General features: G+C 36.4%; 2 protein-coding genes across 2 annotated transcripts; one reads left to right on the top strand and one right to left on the bottom strand.

The window, feature by feature from the left end:
• The first annotated feature begins 1444 nt into the window (after positions 1-1444).
• On the top strand, positions 1445-6081 carry LOC131799639 (RAD52 motif-containing protein 1). The gene is made up of 6 exons (XM_066166942.1): positions 1445-1595; positions 1675-1753; positions 1872-1999; positions 2369-2491; positions 3250-3400; positions 4396-6081. Exons 1-6 carry the CDS (start codon positions 1449-1451, stop codon positions 4704-4706), a joined length of 939 nt encoding a protein of 312 aa, XP_066023039.1. The 5' UTR covers positions 1445-1448; the 3' UTR covers positions 4707-6081.
• A 32-nt stretch (positions 6082-6113) lies between these two features.
• On the bottom strand, positions 6114-10636 carry LOC131799637 (MICOS complex subunit Mic27-like). The gene is made up of 6 exons (XM_059117337.2): positions 10571-10636; positions 9692-9787; positions 9170-9295; positions 8607-8661; positions 8189-8287; positions 6114-7339 (listed from the first exon to the last, which is right to left on the bottom strand). The coding sequence occupies exons 1-6, from the start codon at positions 10628-10630 to the stop codon at positions 6741-6743; spliced, it is 1035 nt and encodes a 344-aa protein (XP_058973320.2). The 5' UTR covers positions 10631-10636; the 3' UTR covers positions 6114-6740.
• Between the last annotated feature and the right edge of the window lie 3 nt (positions 10637-10639).

Below are 10639 nucleotides of genomic sequence, written 5' to 3' on the forward strand. Positions count from 1 at the left end.
CTAAAATGTTTGGGAGCCCGAAGGGCTCACCGAAATTTTGATTTGGGCGACCATCTTTTAGGCCTGGGCACCCGAGCTAAAACGCTTGGGAGCCCGAAGGGCTCCCTGAAATTTTCCTTAGAGCACAGCCTTGCATTTACTTCCAACCTTTTCTTTTAAACCAGAAACAAAAATGATAGACGTTTAAAACTCATGACATCATCCACCTTGTCAAATGTAATGGCATGATCATTTCAATTGTAATGCCTTCTTATCCCAACGTTACTTTGTTTCTTTGCTACATTAGCGAACACTGGACTACTGCTCGTACTCTAGATATGACAATCAACCACAAAATTCCCTAAACCAGATAACATTAAACATCATGTGTCAAAATCATGTGTCAATTCACGAGTTTGCTCACAGAGCACTTTGATTATCTACCAAAGTCACGCAACATGGTTTCACAAGAGATCAACTGAGGTATTAACCACACTAATTTGTGCGTTTTTATTCGGACTCATTCGATAAGTAGAGTGTTCTGGAAAGGTATCCGTTCCTTACATCTTACGACTACTTATAGACGGGAGCTCTTGGAAACGTTGACGAGAACTGTTTGATATACTTTCGCATCCATTCGAATTTTTGGGCACAAATCAAAATATGCACATTCGTTCCAAAAATGAAAACATGATAATTTAGAGAGTTTAGTAAATATTAAGAGCGCTAAGCGCGGGTGTGATTTCAAGAGAAGCACAATGTAATTGCATTCACCAAAGGTTAATAAAAAAAAAAAAACGAGCTCCGCAGGAAATAAAATTAGACTAACTCCATTGATTCCTGTGTATCTGCTTGAGACACTTAATTCTCTGTTGAATAAAAACATTCTTGCCTTTCAGGCGTGATGTCTTGATCTTGGTCGCGTGTAGAGAGACTAGAGACGTTTAAGAGGTGATACCGATCGAGGTCCTCTAAAGCAAGGAAAATTTGCGCGTTTAAATGCACCTGAGAGGACAATTAATAGGGATGTATAGAGCTGTATACCGTCACGGAATGAAAAAAAAAAATACATCAACAAAATCAGACTAGCATGCCATTTGAACAACAACAAAAGTAAGTGGCCAATAACATCTTATTAATCACAATAAAATAGCTTTAAGTAGTGTTCATTACTGCGAAAATCGTTCTAGTAATCATTTCTCAATCCGCAGTTGTTGTATTTAGAGCTCAGATACACTGTTGTCCTGCACAAACCATAAAAATTAATCGTTGCGTCACGGACTATTGAAAAACAAAAAGCAAAAAAACAAAAACAAAACAAAACAAGACAAAAAAAAAAAACAAAAAAAAAATAAACAAAAAACAAAAAAAATTGATAGCCGGGGGTGCCTGTAGAAGTGATATTCCACTGGAAGACGTATACCGCTGACCTTGCGCTCAGACCGTCGGCGGGAACTTTGAAAAACAACATGGCTAAATCTAAAGACAACATGGAGGAATCAAAGTTCCTGAACTCGCCAAAAGTTGAGCTCATTGAGTTTTTCCGCCCTTACAAAAACGAAGTCAATCTTTATGTCACCAACATATCAAGGCGGCTTGAGAAAGAAATGGTGCAAGTGAGGTTTAATTTAAAGATGATCTTTAGTCCTATTTAGGTTACATTTGATTGCTATTTACAGCTGAATTTGTTTCCAGGTGAAACTGTTAGAGATATTCTCCCAGTTCGGCTTGATCTACGAAGTACAAGTGATGGACTCATCAGATAACTCAGAAGGTATTTTACTGAGACAGTTCATTCCTCCGATCTATAACACGAACTGAGAGTTTTGTTAAACTTTACCTTTATCAATTTTCAATACTTCAATGTTTACAAGAAATCCTAATCATTCTAGCTTCAGAGGAGATCAATTCAAACTGTGCTTCTTCATATGCATTTGTCAAGTTTTATTCCGCAAGGGAAGCAAGAAGGGCAAAGGAAAGCACACATGGAAAGTGGATTCTAGGAGGACAGTTTTTGAAGGTAAAAAGATTATTTATGTGTTTATGATAACTGTTTGGTAGTGATTTCAGCGGCATATCGTTAGAGTACATGTAGTTGATAAGTGTCGGACATAACCTGAGAGGTTCGTGCAGGTGCTAGTATAAATTTGATGTTGTCTTTGCTTCAAATGTATAAAAGGCCCAATATACACAAGACTAAATATTATTACTCTAATTAGTGTCAACACATGATTATTACTTTAGCGTGCATTATGAATCAAAAACAATCCCAATTACAATCATGATACTAATGCTAATACTGGAATGATACTAATAATAATTATGATTGTTCCTACTTTATTATTATTATAATTATGCTTTTCTAAATTTACATATGTGGGACCTACAGGTTCAATTTGCACAGCGCAGAAAGTTCACAGAAGTTGTTCAAAAGCCATTATACATGGCAAAGTGTACAGTGCTAGCTAACTATTATTTAGGATTCAATGGCTGGTCAACTCGAATCATGCAGGTAAAGGTCTTTTGCATCCCCACAATCTAAACTTATCATTGCAACTAGACAGTTGGCTGTATTTTTTTTTCGCTATTTAGGTGAGTTTTTTAAACTTTGTTCCTAATAACTAAGAGCTTTCAACTGGTTTGCATCGGTCCTGCAAACATTTACAAACATTTAGCTTAAGGACAGTATTGCATGCCCCGAGTCAGAAATCCCTCTCTCTCAGTGGAGTCTATTGCATAAGAGAAAAGTGATCAGTGCCACATAAGATTTATGAGAGCACTCAAGGATATAATAGTATTTTTCCTTTCATTGCTAATTAAAATTGATTTTTCAGGAAGTAGAAATAACCAAAATATCTCACTTGAGCTGAGTTTTGGCAAAAATAAGTGAGGAAAATAACATGAATTCGTTTGAGGGAGGGTCATGTTTTGAATAGCTTGTCGGCAAAACCCTCACCCTCCCAAGAATTCTCCCCTCCAACCCCCCCCCCCCCCTTTAGGTGATTACTTCTGAATAATACAGGTGACAAACCTATCTGGGAGAAAGAAACTGTTCACACTACAAGCCAGGTAATCTGGCAAACACTGGGGGATTTGTTAGAAATGATACATCAATTGTAAGTGCAAGAATCTACAAAGAGAGCACATCTTGAAGAGGAAAATAAAGAGAGCATTGACAAACCTTGCCAGAGAGCTAGTTGTTCCATATCCCTGTGCTACAAATCCTGCTTTGTCACAAACAAGTGCTGAACAGATGTTCTGTTCTTTTAGTTGGATAAACTTGAGAATAGGTCGGAAACAGAAGATAGTCAGGAAAAAAAGAATGCTGTTTATAGATGTGTAGTAAGGCTGGAGATAAAAGATTGTGAATTCTTCTGTGAAGGCACTGGATATGGTGGAGATAAAAACATACTGGAACAAGGTTAGAATTGAAGGGCTTAATAGAAGATAGCTAAGTGAAACTGGTCAAATGAATAAAGGTGGTGAGTTTCTAAAGAAACTGTGGTGTTACATTGGTGGAAGAGTATAACAGGGTAATCATAGTGTTATCAACTGAGTTGAAAACATAAATTGGCCTCTTTAAAGAGTTTAAAGGCTTATGTTTCGAGCATTAGCCCTTTGTCAGAGCATCTGACAGAGGGCTACTACTCGTAACCTCAGCCTTTTAACTCTTTACAATGGCCAATTTACATTTTCAACTCAGTCACAAAGGGCTAATGCTTAAAACCTCTGCCTTTAACTTCTTTATGGGGGCAAATTTATGTTTTTAAGTCAGTTGATAACACTAAATTACCCTGAAATTGGTCAGGTCAATAGAAGACATCTTATTATATCTCTCAGTTAGTATGTGCACCCCATGATTGGTCATTTAGTGAGCCATTTTTCACTTTATGGTACTCTAAATTCAAAATTTTGTTTGAATTGAAATCTTTCACCCTCTATATGAACTCAGAGATACAATAAATATCTTAATAACTTTGTTTCCTCTTCTCCATGCTGTAAGTTTATGGGACCTTGTTTTTGTTCTTGTATTTGAGAGACCTGGCCTGTTCATTCATGTTGTGTTCTTGGGAAAATTTACACTTTTCTCTCATAGAGCCTCTCTATACCCAGGTGTCTATAATATGGTTACAGATGAATGTCAGGGAAGCCTGAAATGCTTGCGGAGAACCTTGTGATGTACTGGCATCATATTCAGGCGATGGGGAGGGGGTGGGGAGGAATAGTAACACTCCTAGTTGCTTCACTGCTTAGGAAACAGGGATAAACTACTGCTAAGTGAGCAACTTGGCTCAAGGAGGATTACATATGAAAGTAATATTTTCCAATTTAAACTTTGGCTCACATGAAAAAAAGCTACAAGAATGTCAGAAAAATCAGCTCTGCAATTTGACAATATTATCTCCTTATTTGCAGAAAGAGACCCCACTAAAAAGAAGGAATTGCTAGGATATGCAAAGAAACTTGCTCACAGACATGCTTATGAAAATGCATTCAAAAGAGTTATTATTATAAGTTTGGACAATGGTAAAGTAGGAGTCGAGATAAATATGCAAGATATCCCAGAGTGCAGTCTTGATGAATCAGGAGAGGAGGGAATAGTTCAAATAAATTATTTGGAAGAAATGCCGTTCAGTGATTCAGAGGACGAGAAAAACTCAGAGATTGAATTTCAGGACACAAGTAACACTCTACTTGATACTCATGTTATTGACGTTTCCAGCTGAAACTTTATACTTTTCAGTCAATGTCATGAACCCTTCACATTTTACCGTAATGAGTGACCAATACAGAATATTTCCTTACAAGATCAATACTATTGCAAGCAGACAAGTGACAGTAATAATAATAATAATAATAATAATAACAACAACAATAATAATAATAATAATAATAATAATAATAATAATAAAACAATTAAGGGATAATTAGGTGATGCAATACTAAACTCTCCAAACTAATATCATAAGAATTGTATAGCAGATTACTGATGACATCTTGGAAGTGAAAGGGTTAATAGGAAAGTATTGAGTTGGATGTTATATTAGTGTTACTAATTTTACTTTTGATAGTTACTGTATTTCCTTGAATAAATGCCCATGCTCTGATAAGCACCTTCCCTGAATAAGCACCCCCCCCCCAGCCATAATTTCAAATAAGCACCCTCCTCCTCTTTCACTTTCTTAAATAAGAGCCACCCCTCTCCTCCCTCACTTTCCCAAATAAGTGCCCCCCTCCTCCTCTCTCACTTTCTTAAATAAGTGCCCCACTCCACCTCCCTTGCTTTCATAAGGGCCTATTTACACGGTACGACTTTGTCGCATGCGTCAAGCTTACGACAGGCTTACGACACGAATTGTTTCGTGTAAATCAAACCTACAACTCGCTTACGACTCTTAAGTCATGTCGTAGGCCTGTCGTAAGCTTGTCGCATGCGACAAAGTCGTGCCGTGTAAATAGGCCTTAAGTAGTTGGGTTACAAAGAAAACCTGTTTCTCTTGCTACTTTATTTTCAACTTTTAAGCTTCAACTAAAGTGGAAGCACTACAGGAGAGAGGTTTCTCTTCTATTTCAGTTCATCTATGTCAATGTGTTTTCAGAGTTCCTTTATGTATATTATCTGCTCTGTTGATTCTTGTCCTTTTGCTGTGTTAAGTTAGTAAGCACCCTCATTAATTAAGCATCCTCCTTTTAATAAACCCTCCTCGCTTAGCTGAGTTTCTAAATAAATGCCTGGATGCTTATTTGAGGAAATACAGTATAATTATAGCAAGGAGAAAAACACTATCATTAGTTGTTTCCCCTTCTGGCTTCTTTTGCCAAGTAAAGTGGGAATGAAATTTATTCAGCCAGAAATGTATGCACATGGTTGAAAATATAAATTATGTACATTCAAGAGGACGTTTTAGAAGTATGATTTTTTTGTTTGCTTTTTGAGGAAAGTTAATCTGAATCATACTTTTTGAAAGAAAAATTGGTCTTGACCAGTTTTTCTTTCAAAAAGTATGATACTCAGTCGTGCATACTTGGAAATAGTGATATCAAAACGATTTCGAGGAATCACAGCACCCTGTAGTACTTGTACAGAACATCAAATTATTTGACCCGGAAAATTCCAATTGAATGCAACACAGTGCCTATTAAAAATTCTTTATTCCTTCCTTATCTCATTTCTCATTGTTTATTTAAGGAACAAAGGGGTCAAGCAGAAAAGTGTTAATTAAAAGTAAAAAGTAACAAAAAAGGGGCAAGTGTACATAAATCTCAGTTGAGGTTAAAATTAGTCCCTTTCTTTTCCTAATGAAGCAAAATTTAGCTAAGAAAAATAAAGAGCAGGCAGCAAACTGCTCTCTAGTTCTGCCAATTACTCTTCGGAAAAATCAATTATCAGACTTTGTACAGGTGTAATACAAAATATAAGTAGATCTGCTTTTAAGGAACTATTTGTAAACTTAGATTTTTGTTCAGCACCAATATTTGTCCATCCTTTGATTCCTAAGAAAGACTAGCATCGAACTTCTTGCTAAAATATCACCTTAAGGTCACAAGAAAAAAGGAAATGAAAGAAGAGAAGAAAAAGAAGCTCTTGATTATTACACAAATTATCCTTAAGAGTGTCATAAACATCAGTATGGAGACAGCATACTCAATGGTTAATAAAGTAGCTGGACATAGTGTTGTTCTTCTTTAAATTTGCCTTCAGCAAAAATATTTTGTTAATAATATCACTCTGTAGTTAGTGGCTGATGAGATGTCACTATTTATGAGCGAGTAGAGTACATGTCTTTGTCTTCAGGGTTAGATTGCCCTGTGTCTCCTTCTGGCTTGGGCACATTACTTGATGTCTTCTCTTGAACTATCACTTGATCTTTGCTACTTCCAGTCTTATCAACAGACTCTACCACTTTGACTGACTTCACTTCATCAGCCTCACTTGGTTTTGCCCCCATAAACTTGTCGAAAAATGGGATCTTACTCCAGAATGATCCCTTGGATGTGTTTTCAGTGGACACAACTGGTGGTTCTGCATTTGTCTCTTCTGTTTCTTGCTTCTCAATAATTTCCTGGTTTGAAGCACCTTCTTCTTTGACTTCATCCACTGAAGCAGTCTCTGCTTTAACTTCTGCTGTGGAGGTTTTCTGACCTTCCAAGGTTTTTGTTTCATCAACAGAAGTTTTAAGCTCCTCCTTTACAGCTCTTTCAGCTTGTCGTTTATTATGCTTCTCCCACTGCTCTATTACAAAGGTTTTTAGTCTGTGGTAATTTGTTTGTGTTATCAGAACTGCCTCTTTTGGATAACATATGGCTGCTACAGTTGTTCCCAAAACTGATGAAAAGAAAATTCTCCTTATTGGCCGACCTGGAACGAAATAACAATCCATGGCAGTCAATAAAATCCCAAAAAAAAATGGAAAAAATATTGAGAGAAATTACAAATAACATGTACAGAGTACATAGAGGGACATATAAGGCTGGCAAGTGAAGCTGAAATTTTCTCTGAAACCACATATTTGCTTCCTGGTGGAGAGTGGCACATGCACATGTGAGGTGAATTGCCTAAATGTTGTCATCATAAGGGTAAAAATGGTCCTGCAAGCAGATGATCTGATCAAGTTATACAAAGTAGCTCTGCTATTCTTTGCAGACTGGCATGAGTGTTGTACTTCTTTACAGTTCACCATTGCTACAGCAGTACATCTAAACTGATGGGTTATTAAAAACATTTTTCTTTGATGTGGATCATCTGTTTCTGACCAGTGAGGTTGGCACATTTACTTGTAGTTGCTCCCATGCAGTATAAGGAAATTCTCAAGGGAAGGCAAGAACAAGTTTATGATGTTTGCTGTCAATTTGAAGTACATTAATTTTGTGTTTATTACCATGGATTCAAACTATCACTAGAAAATGAGCCAAAAAACACTGAACTCAGCCAATGAACCATTTTGAAATAAAAAGATCAACAGATTTGCCAAGCCAATGGATTGAATTTAATAAATCTGGGCCTTAATCCTTCTAATTTTAATCAGCAACAAGTTAATGAGAATGGAAAATGTGTCAATTGTATTGGCCGAAGGTTGTTACACTGATATAGGACCAAATTCTCCTTTCTAATTAGTAATGTACATAAAATGTATGATGTCTGGAAGAGATTCAGAAAGAAAATCTTGGGAGTTAAGAGGTAAATTGCAAAAGAATTCAAAGTACTTACGGCCTCTTCCTGCTAGCAGTGCACCGGCTAACACAGATGCTGTTATTCCACCAACTTTCATTTGAAACTGTCTGTCAGTGTGCAGGAGCTGAACAAATTCTGTATTATTGAAAAAAATGACTCCATTCAAACACAGTACTAAGGTGTGTGCACTGTTTTCACAGATGCAACAAAAAATGTGTCAGAGATACAGGACAGGGAACTTTCTTTTCTTTTTCTTTGCAGGATATTTTTTCACTGGGAACAGAATGATGAAGTTCAGGGGCAAAAGACAAAATCTTCAAGCATCAGAACCTGTAAATCTTTGAGGCTAAATTGTTTATGAGAACTGCAAGGGTATTTAAAAGTGAGACCAAAATATGCTCTCTGAAACAGTTGTCTTATCTTAGAAACAATGATTTATAATATGTACATGTACCTAATGATCTTTCCTCAACTGAAGAAAAGGTTCTTTGTGTTTCCTCTACACTATTCTGTTAGAAGAAAGAAAAATTATTGTTAATAATCACTTAGGATTTATTTTTTACTACAAAAAAATAAAAATAAAAATCATTGCTACAAATCAAAAATGATTTTCCCAGCTTACTTTCAAGACTTTCATAAACATAAATTTATGGTACATCATTCTGTAGAAAGCTATTGTAGGCTCATGGCTTTTCTTTTGGCTTTAAAGCTAAACTACAAACAACTAAAGCCCCAGTATGCAATTATGTTCCAGAACAACTGCCTTTAGTACAGTGTACCTCTTATTACTGTCTACAGTCACTTGGAATTCTTGAAAAATTAACTGGTAACAGGATAACAGGATTGCTCTACTGCTCTAAAAGTTTCGTTTACCTGTCCTCAGCTAACGATAAGGGAGAACACTGCACCGACCAGTTGACAATACTACCTGTTCTTGATGGTAACTTCAGCATAGTGAGAACAAACTGGGAACTGTTATACGTAAGATTTGTTGCAAATTAAAAGTTATTTCCCAACCTTCACTTTGGAAGTCCAACCCCATACAAATCTTCTGGCTATTGAAACATTCTCCTCAAATGCTGAGACTTTGTCCTCATCTTGCTTGACTTGTGATATCTCAACTGGCTCATCATAAATCTCCAACTAAAATCAATTGGTCAAATTTAACCCAAATTTAACTTTCAAGATCTGATTGTTAATTCTCCCCTCTACCTGCTACCCATTTCCTTGTAAATTTAGTTATGAGAATTTTGTGTTAGATCAAGTAAACAACTTCTACCTGATAACTTTGAATATTACCATTTCCTGTTTGCTGGATAATGTAATGATATTATAGGGAGAAGTTTCATATTGATTGCTTCTGGGAGTTAAAGGTTAGAGGTTAACTTGGCTAATGTCAGCTAATGAGCCATGTTACCCATCTGGCACCTGTTGTTTGAAGCTTGGATAATGCTATCCACTGGATAAATCTCTATCTGGTGGATAGCAAAATCCTGTAGTGTAGTAATATAGAAGTGAAGGTAAAGTGTTAGTAATTACCTCTCTGGGATGCACCTTGATGGAGCCAGCTTTCACAGTTTGCAAGAAAGGAACACCAAGGGCAGGTACTGAGACAGCAACCAAAAGTCTGCTCTTCTATTTATTTGTGTCAAAAAACACAGAAACATGCCGTTATTACACTGGTTACAAAGGTATTTAACTAAAATTTAAAAACATTTGGAAAAGGAAGATAAATTGCATGGCCAGCCTTAACAGGTAATTAAAAAACTGGGGAGGTCAGCAGCACAAATAAAAATATAGAAGTTTGTTCCTGGTTCTCTCGATTTCTTTAGGGGCAAAAAAAAAAGAAAAAAAAAGAAGAAAGAAAGTTGGCCTTCTGTCCCCTCAATTCCTTTTCTTCCCATCTACTTGTAGCTCACTTATAAATTTAAGAACTCTTTTTTCTAACTAAAGTGGTAGCAGGTCTAAGAGCACTACCCTTTTTCTCAGCAGAAGGGGATTTCTTTCCTTATTTATATAATAGAATTTGATATTTTTTTATATATATATAAAACCGATAAAAGTCTATCATATTATGCTTGAGATAAATGAAAACAGACTGAACCATGCAAAGTTTAAACTTTAAAATTAACCAAAAACATTCATTTCTTGATCGAACGAGGTTTAGGAGATATCACTATAAAAATGGCATGATTAACTGATAAGAAACTTCACAAGATGATGACAATATCAAAGAACGCTGAAGGACGAGAAGTTTATATCTACACTGAGGACGAGGCACATTTGAACCCGAGATGGGGTTACAGGCTTCAACTTAACCCATTCGCCTCCAATCTATATCGTATTGGCAGCCTTTAAAATCTTAAAGTACGGTTCATCAACTGTATCAGCTATGTGTACATCTCTAACTGCACTAACCCAAGGAGCTGCTCCGACTGCCATCTTTGCCGCCATCTTGAACAATGGTCGATGCTTCATGTAGTACAA

The sequence above is a fragment of the Pocillopora verrucosa genome, chromosome 5 (genome assembly GCF_036669915.1).
Source record: "Pocillopora verrucosa isolate sample1 chromosome 5, ASM3666991v2, whole genome shotgun sequence".
Classification (NCBI taxonomy): domain Eukaryota; kingdom Metazoa; phylum Cnidaria; class Anthozoa; order Scleractinia; family Pocilloporidae; genus Pocillopora; species Pocillopora verrucosa.